This window comes from Bidens hawaiensis, unplaced genomic scaffold, assembly GCF_021521415.1.
Source record: "Bidens hawaiensis isolate Kalapana, Puna unplaced genomic scaffold, B.hawaiensis_p1.1 tig00010344_1, whole genome shotgun sequence".
Taxonomy (NCBI): domain Eukaryota; kingdom Viridiplantae; phylum Streptophyta; class Magnoliopsida; order Asterales; family Asteraceae; genus Bidens; species Bidens hawaiensis.
In genome coordinates, this window is record NW_027491784.1 from 699,201 (window position 1) to 718,529 (window position 19,329).

The 19,329-nt window shown below is 33.9% G+C and overlaps 3 protein-coding genes across 3 annotated transcripts; all 3 read right to left on the bottom strand.

Annotated features, from left to right (window-relative positions):
* Positions 1-2,048: 2,048 nt before the first annotated feature.
* On the bottom strand, positions 2,049-3,387 carry LOC143534817 (cell number regulator 10-like). The gene is made up of 3 exons (XM_077029219.1): positions 3,279-3,387; positions 3,099-3,170; positions 2,049-2,432 (listed from the first exon to the last, which is right to left on the bottom strand). The coding sequence occupies exons 1-3, from the start codon at positions 3,334-3,336 to the stop codon at positions 2,158-2,160; spliced, it is 405 nt and encodes a 134-aa protein (XP_076885334.1). The 5' UTR covers positions 3,337-3,387; the 3' UTR covers positions 2,049-2,157.
* Positions 3,388-8,130: 4,743 nt separating this feature from the next.
* On the bottom strand, positions 8,131-9,643 carry LOC143534810 (protein PLANT CADMIUM RESISTANCE 2-like). Its single transcript, XM_077029212.1, has 4 exons — positions 9,183-9,643; positions 8,999-9,070; positions 8,376-8,588; positions 8,131-8,294 (listed from the first exon to the last, which is right to left on the bottom strand). Exons 1-4 carry the CDS (start codon positions 9,349-9,351, stop codon positions 8,215-8,217), a joined length of 534 nt encoding a protein of 177 aa, XP_076885327.1. The 5' UTR covers positions 9,352-9,643; the 3' UTR covers positions 8,131-8,214.
* Positions 9,644-10,714: 1,071 nt separating this feature from the next.
* LOC143534824 (endoglucanase 8-like) lies at positions 10,715-18,639 on the bottom strand. Its single transcript, XM_077029223.1, has 7 exons — positions 18,350-18,639; positions 16,459-16,866; positions 14,909-15,001; positions 14,273-14,434; positions 12,581-12,692; positions 12,343-12,506; positions 10,715-11,210 (listed from the first exon to the last, which is right to left on the bottom strand). Exons 1-7 carry the CDS (start codon positions 18,557-18,559, stop codon positions 10,887-10,889), a joined length of 1,473 nt encoding a protein of 490 aa, XP_076885338.1. The 5' UTR covers positions 18,560-18,639; the 3' UTR covers positions 10,715-10,886.
* Between the last annotated feature and the right edge of the window lie 690 nt (positions 18,640-19,329).

Consider the following 19,329-nt stretch of genomic DNA (forward strand, 5'->3'; position numbering starts at 1 on the left):
TAGTGGAATAAATATCCGTTAGTTTTGATTTTGATTACTCTCTTTTTAATTATAAAACCCTTTTATTAATTAAAAATGTTAACATGCAAAGACTATCTTATAAATTCAAAAAAATCAATATAATACATTGTTATAAACTTGTTGTTCATAACTGATACTAACGGTAGCGATACTAAAGAGTCTTTATAATACATTGATATAAACGTATTGTTAAAAATTAATAGTTACGCTAGTAGTACTAAAGAGTCTTTATAATACATTTCTATAAACGTGTTGTTCAGAATTGATAGTTACGCTAGTTGTGGTGGTGGTAAAGAACAACCCATTGGTGGATTCTTCTTTTATCATAGGCCCGATTACTCGTATCACATTTTGTGGCCTACAAGTATCCTGGAGATGTTTACAGCATTCTGTGATACTTAAGTGACTGACCTGGTTATGATAAAATGATTCTACATTTTATAGAAAAAAAAAAGTTACTAACTTCGTACTTAAAATACTAGCAATAGTTTTCTCTAGTTGACTAAACAACTTAAACAAAACTGTTTCACGTCATTTAAATTATTAAAATATATATGATAGTAAATTTGTAAATAAAATACTAGCAATTTTTGTTTTAAAAAAATTATTGGTTTTGAATCTTTCAAATTTTCTTTTATTCACAAAAATATAAATATGTGTGTGATGCCCATGGAATTTTGTTATTTTCTAAAAAAACAGATTTATTTGATGGACTTTCACATTAAAATGTTATTTATTTTTTTAAGTATTATTATTTGCTTTACGAACAGTACCATATTTGTTGAACTTTATTAGAAGATATGCAACTACCGCCAATAAATTTTAGCTCAATTGCTATTTGAAGAGGAATTGGAGATTTTTGCTAGTGGCTACAAGGTTTCAACTATGAATCGATTCCAACTGAGATACTACAGAGTCTACACTAGGCTTCAGGTGGTTAGTTTTCTTTGGATCAGAAGATGGTGGGCCAATGACGAACATATGTGACCATCTTTTGCCATTTGGTTACCATGGGTAACAAAATTTTATATTGGTCGTTAAAAAAAAGGAAATGCCACTATGTGTCCCTTCGTTTATTTACCGTCCAATAATTCCGGGGAAAAGGCTTTTACCCTGTTATGACGTTCTAATTGCAACTATGTCATTGTCAAGCATGGCGTTTGCGTCTCCATCTATATTTCCCTCCAAATTCAAAAAACAACCAAATTCTAATAATCATTTACATTTTAATCATCCAATAACATTCGTGTGGGGAACTCTTAGTTAATAATGTCATAATTTAGGTTTGAGACTGTACACTAACAAGGAATTGTACTATAATTTTGTGCGACCGTGTACTTAGGTGATCGATTACGAGTACGCTTTGAGTCGGTTTCACCACCGTGAATCTGCTCTTGGTGTATATTTTTTACTGGCATGGTTCGATTGTATATTTGTATATCTTTTTAAAGAAACAATTTTTGTTGGACATAAAGGGCAAAATAAACCTTGTTATATTTGTATATCTTCATAAAAGGGCAAATTAAACCTTGTACAATCATTATATAACATGTCATAAACAAACTTTCATATTCATTTTAAAACAAATACATTCATAACACACTCACAAGCTGTGGTAACATATCTTACATGTTTATATGCACTCAGGGCAGCTAAAGCGAGGGCGAGGCCAGTCAGCCACGCCCAGTATCCTGAGACGTCCATAACTGTTAAGAAAAATTATATATTTTTTTGTATATAATTTTGTTTTAAAATAAAGGTCTACAAAATCAATTCTATGGAACCAAATGTCATGGGTCCAATTATTATGAGCGTTGTTCTTTTTATATATATAGAAAAAAAATTCTTTGTGTTTTATATGGGCCATTTATATTGTTTTGGTTCGTATTGGACTTGAAAATACAGCCCAATTTGTAAAATTTTTAAATTATTTATCACATATTAAAAGGTGATTTTAGAGGCCAATTTTTCACTCGTCTCATGCCCCAAATATTAAAAGGATTCTCAAACACGGTCATGTATGCACTCAGTACGTCATAATTAAAGTTTCATTCCTTCCTGAGCAAATGGTGGCGTCATGATGGCATGTTGGTGTTGCTTCTCCATGTTTCCATGCCATCCTAAATATATTGCAAATTAATAAAATCTAGAATTAGAGATGAATATCAATAAACTTATGTTATGTTTACCAATAAGCATGTTATATCCGCGGTGTTTAAGCTCACGATACTCTTGACACAATGCGCATTGCTCGCAACAATAATGAACAAGACAGTCGTTGCAGGGTTCCTTGGGCAACATGTATTGTTGTCTCATTCTAGATCGATACATACAACTAAATACCCACTGAAATCCCACGAGTAGCAAAAGTATAGAGTATATAGTCCCATACACCGGACAAGCTGTATTTACACGTCAAATAAATTTTATCAGTGATCAAACTAACTATGGTTTTAGGAAACAACAAACCAAACTAGCGTGGTTAGACCAGTTAGACAGACTGGCGTGTGTGACAATTCTCTTATTTCTTTTTAAGCTTGTATTAAAATAAACTGATTAAAAGATAGTTCATAAATATTGTGCGTGTGTGATCAAGTTATTTTGAGAACCACTATAAGTCGTGAGAAATTTGAAAACCAAACAAAAAACATTTAAAAAATAATTTTAAATTTTTTTCCATATGTATTATGTTAGTTACATGAAAAATTTTATGATTTTTACACAAGTCGACCATTGAAACATGTGTAATGAGCATTTACATTTTGTCACACATGCGTAACGTAAATGCATGTAACATGTGATAAAGGTAAATTTTGTCGATTTAAAAAAAAAAATTCTCCCGGCATATTTTTTTTTACGAAAATACTTCTAAAAGTGTGTGCGTGTTAAATCAGTTATAACTTACAATAATTTAGTTGGTTTAATATGTTTATTAACACAATAGATCAAACCATACTTACTTTTTAAATTATTCATAAATCATAAAACACAATAAAAATATTTTAGTTTGTCTTAACATTTCCTTATTTGCAACCAAGATGATTTGTACACCATCAAAAAGTTATATAGACACTTACAAGTAGTTCCCCTATCCACAATTTCAGCTATTTGTCCGAATGTAATGCATGGACACCAACACGTCATGCAACCTAATACCAGACAAGTGTAACGTGACGTTAATATTAAAACTACATTGGTTAAGAGGTTCAGTTCGGTTATAAATACAAAATACTTTATACAAAAAGTAAGCTACAAACAATTGGACATGTCAGAGGTGCAATCACAAAGGCCACTGGACCATTGGCTGGGATACATCACATCTTGGGGCGGTGTGATCACATGTGATGCTTGACCGTATGCTTGTTGTGGTGGCAACGGTTGACCGACTGCTGGTTTTGAATAATCGGATGAATCAGTGTACATGGTTATGAAGTAATGGGATTGCTTGTTTGAATTGGTGAAGATGAATGTTGTAGTGTATGTTGAAAGAAAGTAAATATTAATCTTGATTAGAAAGTATATGAGGGATTAGCAAGATTGATGCTCTATCACATCATTTTCCAGGTTTGAGGGGCGAATTACATGGTTTTCATTTCTTCACAACTGATAGTTTTGTTACACCTCTATTTCTCTATTTAGGACAATTGTAAAATTAGTGAGATGGTTATATACTTATATCTCCAAGAAAATACTGCTCACTTCTATATTATTGGAAGGTATAATGAAACAATTTTTTTTACATGATTCTCATAAGTATGCAAAAAAAAAACGAAATTAACTGGTTTTTTCTAAAACTAGGCAAATAGCATTAAAGGAATAGCAACACGCTCGATGAGTAATAAAAGAGTTACAAATTACAAAAAACAAGCATTTTTATACGTAGGATAAATACATTACATGTTCAAAAGCTATTGTGCAATGAAACGGTAATGCAACTTTTATTGCTTCGGCCCATTATAATAAAATTTTTGTGATCAAAGTTGAAAATCTGAAAATTTTGTTGCAAAAGTTGAAAGGTTTGTCAACTTTATTGTAAATGTGTAATATATTGGTAGGAAAATTTGAAAGGCAAAAAATTTTGTGACTTACGTTTATATGTTACCAAAGTTGAGGGGCCACATGTGAAATTATAAAACTTTAGTGCAAAAATCCAGTTAACACAACTTTACAGGTTGTTCTTAATATAAACACAGAGAGAACTTCAATTTGTGTCTGAGTGGTTTGTGAGCGGCACCACATTGCGTCCCTCACTAGTAAAATGAACAGTTTGACTCTCCGTGGTTTTCTGACGGGATCACTATAAGTCCCTCCATCTATTTTGACATTAATTTAGGAAAAAGAATTTTGTCATTTTATGTTGTTCTAATTGTGTGTTTATCGTTGTTAAGCATGTAATTTGCGTCCCTCCGTCTATATTTCCCTCCAAATTCAAAATAATAACCAAACTCTAATAGTCATTTGCATTAACCATCAAATGTGATCCATATCATCCATAAAACAACCCTAACATAAGCAAATTATATTACAAAAAAAAAAAAAAAAAACATAATTGTACTACCCGATCATAAACAGTGAAACCGATCAAGAAAAAAACAATGATTAAGAAAAAACGTAATCAACAAAACACACTTGATCGACAATAACCTTCCACCGTTAAACATACTTAGGCTTTATGCAACAATAATACTGTACATATGATCGTCACCGCCTACTCGATATCATATCTTCTTTGTGTCCCCGTTTCCACCGGATGTCGAACCTCATGTTCGGCCAAAACCTCAATGCCACCGCCAATCCGCCATATGCAACAAAAGGCGGGTCATGGTGACAAATAATTATAATGCCAGACACATCATAACATGAATATTATTACAAACAAGCATCAATAACACCAAGAAGTCAATGTATTGTTTTGGATTCGTAATCCGTTGGTAACCATAACCTTTAAGGTCCCGTATCTTGAAACTATTGTAGAACTGCTATTATAATACTTGCAAAAACGTCGACTTATTTATGTTTCACGAACAAATTTCACAATTCCGAATCAAAATGCATATATATATATATATCTAACTATCTATATAATTGTCTACCATAAAATCCTAGGTGGCGCTCTCAGGTTGTTCCCCCCATTCTTTAGAGCCACCAGATTGCTTGATTTATAAATGAAGGCTTCTCATGCATTTGAACCGAATTCGCGGGTATGGGTCTCACCAAACCCGGATAGTCTTTAAATGGGTTATAACAGCTCATTTATTTGTAAAACTATTTCATAATCAAACAATAATTTTCACGGGTCATGGGTCTCACCAAACCCGGATAACCCTTAAACGGGTTATAACATCTCATTTATTTATAAAATAACCCCTTAATCATCAAAGAATAATTTTCACAGGTTATAGGTCTTACCAAACTCTAATAGCTCTCAAATGAGTTATATGATCTAATTTATTGATAAACACTTTCATCATCAAACCCTAATTTAATTTATATTCTTTACATGTTCTCTGTTGTTGGTCTATCATCTCCATCGTCGGTTAACGTCTGATACTACCCACCATTATCAACTACATCAACGCCCCTTTTTTCATTAGACAAATATTTGTGTTCATGTTTGTACATTTAAAAAAATCAACATGCCCGTATCGTTAAAAATCTAAAAAACCTAAAAATCTCAACTGATAAAACCCAAACGTTAAAAAATATAATAACAAACTAATAATATATATGTATTAAATTAAACCAGAACTACGTTAAAAAAATAAATCATCATAAAAATAGCAAAACGATTAAAAACAAAACTTTAAATAAACTCCCGTAATACGGGAGGATCAAACCAGTATATATATATATATATATATATATCAAATCAATGGTGGGGTCTGTTTGGCACCTAACTAGGCATCTAAATCGGACCGAACCCTTGTCAGACTATTGTTAGCTTCTTCCCTCAAAGTTATCGAGTAAAACTTGACAATGATCTTTCGTGTGACTCTCTCAAAATAATCAGCAATTTGTTCACACAAGGCCGAGTCTCCAACAAAAATAATCCAATAATCAACTTCTTCTCGACTTTTATAGTTTTATTATTATTACTTTCATTAGCATTTAACGAATTTGATAAAGTTTAGATGTTTGGTTTTTTTACCTAATTATCCTTTCAAATATACGTTTATACATGTGAGAACTATATTAAAAAAGGGTAAGTTATGACAAACCAAAGTATAAATCATAAATTATATGATATATATATAGATAATCAACAAACAAACGAGAAGATAATTTCACATGATATTAATTTGTAAAACAAATAACTATGAAGTAAACCAGACAAACAAGTAAAAGTAGCATTATATTTTCCGCACCGGTACCCATTTTTAAGATTTTTAGTCTTTATCGAGTTCATCCCTATATAAAAATAACAGCTTTATGTTACGTGCCTTCCAACCGTGTTGCATGTATCAAGATTATTAGTGCACATGTTCACTTTTTATGTGTTTTCTTAGTTAGTGGGTAGTTATCTAGTTAGTGGGGTTATGTATTCAATCAAAGTCATGAATGAAAATATGAATTAATATTCTGGTTATCTCTCTAAATTTCTAATCTGGTTTCCATCTTATTTATTTGGTCAACCGATTATCGGTTGGAACCATAACACTTTAACAGATCGGCTTCCAAAAATTGACAAGAAGTTTTTAAAATGCGCACGGTGCGTATTTTGTAACGATGGTAGTAAAGACTGTTTACGAGGACTAATGTAAAACTTACCACAACCTTAAATCCAGTGACATGTATAACAATCCCCCCCCCCCTTCTTCCTGAAAAAAAGGAAACAAAAACACCACCACACCTATATTTTGCTCAGTAGCGTACGTAAATTTAGGTATTTTCGTCTGAGGATTTTATACGTGGTGCAAATTTATCTGTTTTCGTCAAATTTTAAGTTGATGTCAGGACAGTGATAGTGGTGGTGGTGGTGGTAACTAAAAGATTAGACACTGGTTACGACGTGTTTGTGTATCCACATTTTGATACACGAGAGAGTTCCCCACGCAACGCGCGTGGGGATCTATTAGTTAATGTCATAGTTTGGGTTTAGGGTTGTACTTTTGTAGAATAACTAGGTATTATTGTACTATAAGTTTGTGTGACCATATTCCAAGCAATATGAGCCATTGGGTATGATGAATGACTAGGTGGCCTATTTTGATTGGTACTTGGGTGACCGGTCGTTAAAATTATGTTGGACTGATCACGAGCACGATTTGAGTCGGTTCCACCACCGCGGATCTGCTCTCGGGGTATACTTTTGGCTGCCATGGTTCGGTTCTAAGGTGAGATCGAATATATTATATGAAAATATTCGGTTAAAAATAGTGAAGATATTAGTTAAAAGAAATGAAATGGCGGATAGTAATATCACATTAGAAGGAAAAAAGACCAATCGTGAGTAGAGTAAGGCTGGTAAATTGGGCATTTGTTTAGACATGATAAGACATGTTTAACAAAAAAGTATGCTATATAATTTTATACTTTTTTTTAATAATTAAAATTAGGATGCTTGATTACGCCATTTATCTTCTTGATACATAACACATATGATTGTCACGTTCAAATCACCATAGCCAAGTGTTAAAAGACACCTAATCAAAGTTATATTCATAAATGGCAAATTAAACCTTGTACAATCATTATAGAATGTCATAAACAAACTTTTAAAACCAATAAATTCATAACACACTCAAAGTGTAGCAATACATCTTAATTGTTTATGCAATCAGGACCGGCAATGAAAAGGCGAGGAGGGCCACTATCCAAGCACAGTCTCCAGAGAAACAAGACGCATAATTGTTAAAAAAGTTATATAATTTTGTTTTAAAATATAAGCCTATAAAATCACTCCATCGAACCAAAGATCATTGACTCAATTCTCATAAGTGTCTTTCTTTTTTTTTTATCGAAAAACTTTTCTTTGTATTTTGTATGGGGTCATTTTATTAACTTGTTTATTATTTTTTATTTTGTTTTGATATGTATTAGGCTTTGGAAATGCAACCCCAATTAGTAAAATTATTAAATTATTTATCACATATTAAAAAAACATGATTTTAGGGGCAGTTTTACTCAGTCTCTTGTCCCGAAAAACTAAAGGGGTTATCGACGACGACCCTGTATGCACTCAACACTTCATAATTAACGTTTCATTTCTGTCGGAGCAAATGGCGGCGCCATTACGGCAAGTTGCTGTTGACTCTCCGGGCTTCCATGCCATCCTAAATATATTGCAAATTAATAAAATCTAGAATTAGAATGTTACTAATATTATGCTTGTTAATAAACTTATATTAACTTACCAATAGACATGTTAAATCCACGGTGCTTAAGCTCACGATACTCTTGGCACAATGCGCATTGCTCACAAAAATAATGAAGACAACAGTCATTGCAGGGTTCAGCGGGCAACATGTATCGTCGTCTCATTCTAGATCGATACATACAACTATATAGCCATGGAAATACCGCGAGTGCTATAAGTATTGCGTAAATAGCCCCATGCACCGGACAAGCTGTATTTACACGTCAAATAAAATTTATCAGTGGTTAAAGTTAAAGGTATTCATGGCTTGATTAAAATTGTTTGACAATAATTTTCAGAAACAACAAACCAAAGTAGCATGGTTGGACTAATGTGTGTGTGCGAGCGTGTGTGTATTTATTGTAGAAAAGAAAAACATATCAATAAATAAGAGTAAATGGACGGTAACTAACGTTTCATATCGTTTGGCTGGATCATTAATTTATATTAATGATCCAGTCGATTTAATAGGTTTATTAACACAATATATCAAATGATACTTGCTTTTTAAATGATTCATACATCATAAAACACAACCAAAATAGTTTAATTTGTCTTTTAACATTTCCTTATTTGTAACCAAGATGATTTGTACACCATAAAAGCTACAAACATACTTACAAGTAGCTCCCCTATCCACGATTTCAGCTATTCGTCCAAATGTAACGCATGGACACCACCACGTCAAGCAACCTATCACCAGACAAGTGTAACGTGACGTTAATAAAATTATATTGGTTTAGAGTTTCGGTTATACAAAATACATGATACATAAAGGTAGGTTAATTAGAATTTAGAAACTTACAAGTGGATATGTCTGAGGTGCAATCACAAAGACCACTGGACCATTGGCTAGGATACATCATATTTTGTGGCGGTGCGGCCACATGTGATGCTTGACCATACGGTGCTTGTGGTTGTGGCAACGGTTGACCGACTGCTGGTTTTGAATGATCGGATGGATCAGTGTACATGGTTGTAATTTATAAAATATAAAGTAATGGGATTGCTTGTTTGTATTGGTGAGGATGAAGGATCTAGTGTATGTTAAATCCTTAAAATAAATAAAATATTAATCTTGATTAGAAGTTAAGTATATGAGGGATTAGCAAGATTGGTGCTCAATCACAACATTTTCCAGGTTTGAGGGGCGAATTACACGGTTTTCATTTCTCAACACTTGACAGTTTGTGAGACATGTATCTCACAAACTACTAAATTTAAAGTACCAAATTTATCTTATTACTATTATTATTTGTGACAAATTTAATTTCGAGCACTCAGGATTAAATGTATAGAAACTCAACCAATCGGCTAAAATTCTTACATACATAGCAGCGTTATTTTGTTTAGAATCTAGTTTTAGTCGTAACGGATATAAGAGGATTGTTAGAGAAAAGAGGGTGGTGATCACTATATATCATCAGGTGAAAAGTTTAAGTGTGAGTTCTATGACTTTGCCCTTTACTGTGATTTTGGGATAGAATGCATTCGTGTATAAATAAAAAAAAGTTTATTAGATTGTGTTTAACATTAATATTTGTTTCACAAATGAAATGTGTTGTATGAAATGTTATTTGTTTTACAAGTTTGGAACTCATTCTCAAATACGAAAGTATATGCCTATTACAATTTGCCTATAAGTTCAGCTGTGAGACATTTTTGGGTGATCACTAATGTACATTTACAGTATGCCAGAGATGTGTAGACTCGGTCTCGAACCGATTTAGATTAACGTTGACTGAAAACATAACTGGTTTGAGAAAAAACCGGTATGTAGACCTCTGAACAAATCGTTCCTAGGTCACCATGTTTAGCTTAGAGGTGCATAAACCGGTTTAAAACTCAAAACAGAAAACAAGTTTGGGTTGAAACAGGTTCGGTTTGGACAACAAAAGTCAAAGGCGTGTTAATGATCAGTTTCGGTTCCGGTAAAAACCAATTTCTTGAGCAGGTTACGATCGGTTTCGGTTTGGGTTTTCATCGGTTTTGGTTCAGTTAACCAATTTTGGTGGAGAAAATTGCAAACTAGTTCCAAACCTATGGTTTCAATCGGTTCCAAACCGGTTTCCACATAATTGGTTTAAAGCGGGTTCAGTTTCAGTTCAACTTTTGGGTCAGATCGGTTAACCGGTTTATTTGCCCACCTCTAGTTTAACTATATTAATTCCTTTAAAACCCCAAATTTTAATGATTAAATCCATACAACAAAAACCAAGATTTACTCCCATAATGTTCCTTAATCACAGGAACTTTACTTTAAAATATCAAGAAAACAACATGGCATGTCGGATATCATAGATTTTCTAATAATAATAATAATAATAATAATAGGTAGATAGATGGATACAATTGCAACTTTTTCCATTTGGAAATCAACACCAACACTAATAACGCCATGTTATACGGAATTAATAAAGGCAGGGTGACCATTATTGCGCACCACTACCCAATAATATGATTGAACCACTTTTTAGAATAATAATATTATTATTATTATTAATATTATTCAAGGATGTGATGCAAAGTAAGCCAATAGTCCAACCAATGGTGCGTTTATATACGTTGTGGGCTCGGTTTCTTGAAAGAAGGGTCTAGAGTCGGGGAACGCGTCGGTGGTGTTGGGCCCACCGACTACTGCGCCAACTAGTACGTTTGGGTTTGGGTCTGGGCTGAAGAAGTAACGGGATCCGGCTTGACAGCCTATATGGGCGGGATGGACTCTGACCGAGGGTAATGAGCTACCTCGGTGGTGGATCCTTTGCGGGTAACGTGGCCCGTATCCTACCATGTAGGACATTCGCATCGGGTTGTCTCCGAGGATATAGTTCACCTGTGAACCGAAGTAAAAATAATTATTAGAAGAAAATCAGAATAACCGAAACATAACCAAACATCGTCGTCCTTTTAAATTAAATAAAAAATATTAAACTATTAATAATTTTTTTTAACGTAAAATATAATTTGATATATCGTTTAAAATTAGTTTGAATTCGTCTGATTCAAAGACAAACGATTATTCAAAGATAAACGATTAATCGAACAAGCTTTTCCATTAACCAAAGCGTTTATAAACAAAACCAAAAGTTACGAAAATCTGAAAACCAAGATCGACTCTTTGAAAAGCTCGATCGAGCCCCAGCCCGAGCCCAGACTCGAGACTAAAAGTAAGCTTGTTTAATAAACGAGCTCGAGCAGGCTCACGAGTCTAAATGAGTCTATCATTTTTTAAATTTTTTAAAATATATATTTTATAATTATTAATTAATATATATAATGTTATGAAAAAATAAATAAAAATTACTAAATATTATTTTATGCATAAAATTATAATAACTTAAAAAGTATTATAATTATATTTAAAATAATTGATAAATAGTACACGAGCCGAGCCCCAAGCTTGAAAATCTACTCACGAGCCAAGCTCGGGCTTTGAAAATAGAGCTCGAAATAAGCCGAGCTCAAGCTGTGTAGGTTAAACCAATCGAGCTCGGGCTCGGCTTGGCTCGTTTGCACCCCTGCAAAATACCTATAAATTCAGTTTTATCTCGAAACCGTACCAATAGTACAAGGTTTAATGCAGGATGTACACGTTAGGTGTTTGATTTAATGGTAACCAACTAACCAAAGATTCATCATGAGAGGGGCCAAAACTAAGCCCATGGGCCATGACTTAAGAGAATGTTCGTTAACAATAAGATTAAAATAATATTATAACCGGAATTATTTGTACGGATATCAAATGGGCCCGGATATAACCATTAAGATCCATTTGGCAATAACCCAGACCATGTGAATGGGCCCAACAGTCATGGTCTCATGGATAACTTCCTAGAACCCTCACTTGCCTTAAATTCAATAATTCCAACTCAAGATTCCATTTATTTTCATTTTATTTATAAAAAAAAAACTATTTTTTAAAATTTTATAAAAATAAAATAAGGTTTATAAAATTTTAAACTAACCTGACGTCTAGCCAAGCTTTTGAGAAGAGCAGGGGAAGCTATTTTATCGCCACATGGCACCGCGCGATTGGCGTGGCTTAGATAGTTAGAATAAGCCAATAGTAGGAAAGATAGTGAAGTCACATGTTGCATATTACTTCCTCCAGCCTTAAATATTAATCCACCTATCACAAAATCAAAAGGTTAAATAAATAATAATCTCAAAACAAGTTCTTGTCTATAAAGAAAAACACCATACCTGGTGAGTATTGAACTTGAAGATGCGTGGTCCCGGGCAATATCGAGCATATGAATGCATCGGCGTTGTTCTGAAACGACTTTAGATCTGGCGATTTTCCCATCAATACTTCCTGCACGCATGTGTATATATTAGACCAGTTATGTTAACAGTGGTAATAGACTAAAAGGTGTAAAATGTTTACAGAATATTATTCTCTATATATTAATTATTCAAATAGGGTGTAAAATGTTAAATGTTTATAGAACAATACAAATGATGAATTATATTATGGAAAATTCCCAAAATGACCTCTCGACTCTCGGAAGATAGAGATTCCCATAATGACCCGTCCTTTTGTTAAATTCAGGAAACAACCCATCCTAAACCAATCATGACGATGAGTTCTGCTTGTCGAACGAAGAGATTATTCGTTCAATGACACAATGACAAGTGGCTCTCAAATCTCATTTAGACGATGTGATTGGTCTCAAGTCTCATCTCGACGATGAGGTTGCTCTCAAACTCATCTCGACAATGAGATTTGAGACCACGTGTCAGGTTCACATTGAACGTTGAATCTCATCGTGAAGATAGGATTGGGATGTGCCATTTGGGGACTTTTTCAAAAACGGTGGGTCATTTTTTGAACCGGTCTCCTTCAGCGGGTCATTTTGGGAATTTTCCCATTTTCAAATAGTAAGGTCACAATCAATCAGCATAAGCTTTATGAAGGAATACTAATTACATCTATCTATAAAGCATGGGAACTGAAAGGAAGTGTGAAATGTGACAAATGTCACAACTACCCTTTTGGGCCTTAACTGACTTTATGCACATGCAATGTACCAGAAAACTACTGGCCCTAGATGGGTCCCACAACAACATTATCCAGAGAAACCTAAACATGAAGGAGGTACATAAACCTTATTGCATGAGTGAGTATGAGTCCATTCTATTTAAGAGCAAAGACCTAATGAGATATAGTCCCTGCATTTGTTGCATAGAGAGGACACTGTTTCTTGATTAAGGACATGACCAGTTGACCCACATGGGGGTGGGACCCATATGTGGTTTCAACTTTGGAAGTAAACATGATTTTCATCGTTGAAACTAAGGAACCATGTGACTTGCTGACACAAAGGTAGTAGGGTATATAGAGTATGTTATGTATAGAATAGACACAAAGATGAGGAATAACGAGACATATACATAAAACAAGGTATTTGATAAGATATATCATAAAAAATAATAATAATAATAATAATAATAATAATAATAATAATAATAAACGCAATAGCAATCATACTTATTATATTGATCAACTTGAGAATCACAAGAATATTGGCTTTTGGTATATTCATTATTTATATCATGATAAAATCTATCTCAAGTAAGATTTTATTATTGCAAGTATGAAACTAAAAAAAATACTGAGTAATCATTTTATGTTCGCGTGTCGACGAAATATTTTTAGAATAGAAAGAAATACAAAAAAAATAAATTAAAGTGAAAAATAATATGTCAGAAATTTCATTTTTAATAGTAGTAGTACTAATAATAACAATAATAATAATAATAATAATAATAATAAACGTTTCGAGTATAAGCATGCCAACGTAAAGTAGTTACTAGTGTTTTATGAGCAAGGAGGTAACAGGACTTGTACAAATAAACATCATAAATAAAACTCAATGTACTTTTTTTGCATACCTTTGAAATGAGAACATTGATGCCAGCATGTTTGTTATCCCATCCAAATTCATTAATGGTGTCTCCTGCCCTCAAAATAACCTCATTTCGTACTATGTACTCTCTATATTGCCTTCTTCTTGATGCTTTGTGTAACCAGGCAGCTGCCCATAACAATTCATCCTGATAGAATATCAACACATCAACAAAATATTAAACATTAAAAAGAAAAAATCAAACATTTAAAATTTAATGTGATCTATGCAGTCAATATTGGTGGTATCTCGGACTCTCGGTTAATGGTTCTCACGTGAAATATCGGTAAGAATATCGGTTCTAATAATATCGACGATATTGACCAGTATCTCACTGTTATATCACCGATATTCCCGATATCATTGTTTTAAGTCTTAATTTTTAACTTTTAGTGTTTTGAATCTTAATCAGTTCCTATTTGCTACAACTGTGTTACTGTTTTGTAAGTTGCAAAAGGATAATTGTTAAGTGTTAAAGTGTTATATATATAAATTCTGCATTAACCAATATCTCAAATAACGATATCCCATTATCATAACCGATATCTCAAATAACGAATCTCGATCGATATTCGATATTCTTTGGCATTAACAGCTTAGAATGTGATTATAAAAATATTACCTGATAGCCATTGTTGTCACAGTAAAAAGGGCAAACAGCAGAGTTCAAGTAGTCACTATATGCACCTCTGTAAGTGTCAGCAAACCGGAAGACCTGATGAAGGTCAAAGTAAATAGAGAGTCAGTAAAAATTGCTTTGGAAAGCGTTAAAGATAACAGAAATATGTCCACCATTGGATAAATCACTTCAGGGGTCCATTTGCTATAAATGATGGTGAAGATGAAAATAGTGTAGTAATTACTTTTGAAACAAATTTAATAGTAAATGAGAGTTGACCACATTGACCAAGAAACATTCAGATATAAAACTTTAATTAACACTTTGTATTTATAATAAGAATGTAACCAAAGGTATAAAGACAACATTAGTCTAAAAATAGTAAGCACACATTGAAAACAGTATGCAATAAACTTTATTATAAGATAATAATAATGTAATAGTTTTATATTTAAAAGAAAATTAAGTTAGTTAGCATACTTTCAATAAATGCAATCCCATGTGAATAAAGCATGTCCCACATTTGACATAAATATTTATCTTTTTTTAAGGTAACTTTCACTATTCGCCCACAAGCTTTTCGTTGTCCTAATTATACTCATCTCAACGAATTGAATAGAGTAAATCCTAAATAGAAGTTTTCATATTAATATTGTTCATACTACTTACAATAAAATATGTTGCTTATCAACCCAAAAAAGATCCTTTGTACCTTTTTCATATCTAAATAAATCAAGTTTATAATATATTGAATTTGAATGTAGTTTAATATTTATTGATAAATCATGTTGTTTATAAAGTGTAAACGAGCCAAGCCGTTCACGAACTACTCGAGATCATATCAATAAAAAAAACTATAAAACAATACAAGCCTTTTCGATCTTGAGCTCGAGCCGAGCCCGATGCTTGTTTTGTTATTGAGCAAAAGCTCAAGCCTTTTACATGAAGCTCAATTAGGCTCGTTAAGCCTAAACAGTCATGTGTATTATTTTAAAGTTTTACCTTTTCTAAACATCTATATTAATTTTAAGTTTTAAATCTTAGACTCGGTTAAGGTTTTGTTCAAACGTTTAAATATAACTAAAAACATATATAAATCAATTAAGTATTAAAATAAACGAGTCGAGCGCCTGAGATTAAAAAAACGAATTACGATATGAACTCAAGTTTTAGAAAAAAGAAACGAGCCGAACTCAAGCCTCACATAAAGCTTGTTTAGTTATCGAGCCCCAGTTCGAAGCTAGTGTATTTTTAAGTTTTACATATTTTGGAATTTTGTTAAGCTCTTTTTAAGTTTTCTACTCCTATTTTAATAGAATTTAAAACCTATAAAAATTAATTAAGTACTTATACACGACCTGATCTCAAGCTTGAAAAAATGACTCATAAACTGGACTCAAGATTTATAAAAGGAGCTCGGGTCAGACTCTGCTCGGCTCGTTTACATCTCTAGACTTGTTTACACTCAGAACTGGCCTAATATCATCCACAAGACAATCAAATCATACCAACAACTTTACACCATAACAAACTGCCAAAACAAAACAACTTACCTTAACAGCTCGACTAAGAAGTATCCTCGAGTACACCGGGTCACGAGACCGAAACACAATAGAAGCAGCAGCCAACGCAGCAGCAGTCTCCCCTGCCACGTCGGATCCAGGATGATTTCGATCAATCTTATACACTGTCCGCAGTGTGTCCATATCCTCGGGCCGTTCCCAACAGTTATGGTCCGAAATAGCATCACCTACTTGCACATAAACGACTCCGTCTGTAGCAGTGGCTTTTAACAAGTAATCTGTGCCCCATTTTACTGCTTTAACTGCGTTTGAGAGCTCGGGTCCCATTACTCGACCAAAATCTATCACGCTCCAGGCTAGCATTGTGGTTGTGAACGCCATTGGGAAGCCGAACTTGATGTTGTCGCCTGCGTCGTAGTATCCCCCTCGTAAATTGACCTGTAGTTTTAACGAATGTAAGTTATTGAACAAAAACGAAATCGAAAATGGAAAATTTGTGTGACTCGTGAATTATGAAAGCTCACAGCTCGTAGCTCGCTCGAATAAAGCTAGCTAAAAAATGGATTCCGGCTAATTTTTGTTACGTAGCCAAGCTCGGCTCGGCTCATGGCTCGCTCTTAGGCTCGTTTAGCTTAGAGCACAAGATTGAGCCGAACCAAGTTGCCACATTTAATTTCGAGTTCTTGAATTATGAAAGCTCACGGCTCTAAGCTCGCTCGAATAAAGCTAAATAAAAAATGGATATGAAACAACCTGAGCCGAGCCGGCTCATTTTTGTTACCGAGTCAATCTCGGCTCGACTCATGGCTCGCTTTTAGGCACGTTTAGCTTCGAACACGAGATTTAGCCGAACCAAGTTGCCACATTTAATTTCAAGTTTGTGAATTATGAAAGCTCACGGCTCTTAGCTCGCTCAAATAAAGCTAAATAAAAAATGAATTTGAAACAACCTGAGCCAAGCCAGTTCATTTTAGTTAACGAACCAAGCTCGGCTCGGCTCATGGCTCGCTCTTAGGCTCATTTAGCTTCGAGCTTAAGCTTGAGCCGAACCGAGTTGCCACTTTTAATTTCAAGCTCGAACTCAAACACACGCCGGCTCGACTCGTTTAGCACTTGACGATATTAACCTAACCGAAGCTTATATTATTCAATAAACGTCGAAAACGGATTATAAACTTCATAAAACGTACATGATTAAACGAAAACAAAATCTAACAAACAAATGTATTACTATTGACACATTAAGAAACTATAAACAGAAGCTTATATCATTCAATAAACGTGTAAAACGTCAAAATTAAACCTACATTTCTCATAATCGTTAAAATAAATTGTATAAATTAAACAATAACCAAACGCGTGAATGTACTACTGAGCTACAAAATTAACAGAAACTAATAAACGTTTAACAAATCGTTTTGTAATTGCTGACGTCATAAACTATTAAAAAAACAAATATCGAACGAATAACTGTAAATCGTGACTCATTAACTCGTGATTTTGACCTAAACGAAGCTTATTATACATCAATAAACTTTACAAAAATCGTTCTGTAAATGCTGACGTCATAAACTATTAAAAACAAAAAAAAAACCGAACGAATAACTGTAAATCGTGACTCGTTAACTCGTGATTTTGACCTAAACGAAGCTTATTATTAATCAAAAAACTTCACACAAATCGTTCTGTAAATGCTGACGTCATAAACTGTTATGCATTCATACAGTATTATTATTATTAATGTTATTAGTATTAGTATTATTATCATCATTAATAAGCTCATAATTTTGACCTAATCGAAGCTTATTATTATTTACAAATCAATAAACGAGTAAAACGTTAATAACTTAACCTACATTTCACATAACCGTTTAATAAACATAAAAATTCGATAAAATATAAAAAATATGAGAACACATACTCCGGCGGAAGCACCGTCGTGCAACGCCGAGTGACTCCGCCACGTGACACGTTGATCCGGCGGGAGTCTGCCGGACCGTTGACCTTCAAAGAAGAGAATGCACTTCCTAAGCGCATCGGAGTAGTCATGCGCGTTGACTGAACCGTTTAGTAATAGAAACAGAACAAAAACCGCCATTACAACCGGTGAAGTTGCAGGTTTTGGCGCCATTTTTTAGTTTTTTTTACTAACCGGAGAGATGAAGGTGTGAGTGGCGTCGTTTGGGTTATATAGTGGGAAAAAGGGTGGTCATTGGATGCTTTGAGTATGGGCCAATGAGAGTGGAACACGTGACAGTGTGGGACCTGAAGGGTATCGGTGTGGTGTGGGTTAGGATGCCGATGTGTGCAGGTGGGTTTGTTTAACGGGTCGGGTTTCGGGTTTATTGGATGTGATTTGACGGTGGTGTGAGATTATATGTTGTGAGTAAAGTTATCATCAAGATTCATAATATCATATTATCAAGGTTGCAAAAGTCGGACACCTATGCATATTATATTTTTATGCTATATTGTGCTGACTGGAACTAACTCTTCATCCCTTGTCGTTCGCACCAGCGTTTGCTTGTGTCTGTTGTGGTCCATTAGTCGTTTGCGCCACCTATCCCTTCACTTTTTACCTATAGCGATCGCTAGCCGGCTCGTGGAGGCCGTTCACGGCAATCGTTGAAGCGTGGTCTTTGTGGCGTGCGCGATCGATGTGGCTCGCAGAGGTCGTTCTCAGCGTTCTGACAACAAATAGCCGGGTTTCGCATATCAGACTGGTATTTTTGGACGGTTTGCAAGTACACCGGGCATGCATTTATTTTCTAAAATACCGGTTTTAATTCCAGGAGATTTTTATATTTTGCAGCCCATGTTTTCAAAAAAAAAATAATAATAATTTTAACCTAGCGATTAACATTGAAACGAATAAACTTTTAAGATTATTTTTGGAAAATC

What these genes read in the sequence shown, in the direction of transcription:
- LOC143534817 (XM_077029219.1), bottom strand. Translation starts at nt 3,336, where the DNA reads ATGTATCCCAGCCAATGGTCCAGTGGCCTTTGTGATTGCACCTCTGAC. An exon ending in CACCTCTGACATGTCCAATT is followed by an intron (nt 3,171 to 3,278) that starts GTTTGTAGCTTA and finishes GTCTGGTATTAG; the next exon opens with GTTGCATGACGTGTTGGTGT. An exon ending in TGTGGATAGGGGAACTACTT is followed by an intron (nt 2,433 to 3,098) that starts GTAAGTGTCTAT and finishes TTATTTGACGTG; the next exon opens with TAAATACAGCTTGTCCGGTG.
- LOC143534810 (XM_077029212.1), bottom strand. Translation starts at nt 9,351, where the DNA reads ATGTACACTGATCCATCCGATCATTCAAAACCAGCAGTCGGTCAACCG. An exon ending in CACCTCAGACATATCCACTT is followed by an intron (nt 9,071 to 9,182) that starts GTAAGTTTCTAA and finishes GTCTGGTGATAG; the next exon opens with GTTGCTTGACGTGGTGGTGT. An exon ending in CGTGGATAGGGGAGCTACTT is followed by an intron (nt 8,589 to 8,998) that starts GTAAGTATGTTT and finishes GTGTAAATACAG; the next exon opens with CTTGTCCGGTGCATGGGGCT.
- LOC143534824 (XM_077029223.1), bottom strand. Translation starts at nt 18,559, where the DNA reads ATGGCGCCAAAACCTGCAACTTCACCGGTTGTAATGGCGGTTTTTGTT. An exon ending in GTGACAACAATGGCTATCAG is followed by an intron (nt 14,435 to 14,908) that starts GTAATATTTTTA and finishes ATATTCTATCAG; the next exon opens with GATGAATTGTTATGGGCAGC. An exon ending in TCAATGTTCTCATTTCAAAG is followed by an intron (nt 12,693 to 14,272) that starts GTATGCAAAAAA and finishes ACATGCGTGCAG; the next exon opens with GAAGTATTGATGGGAAAATC.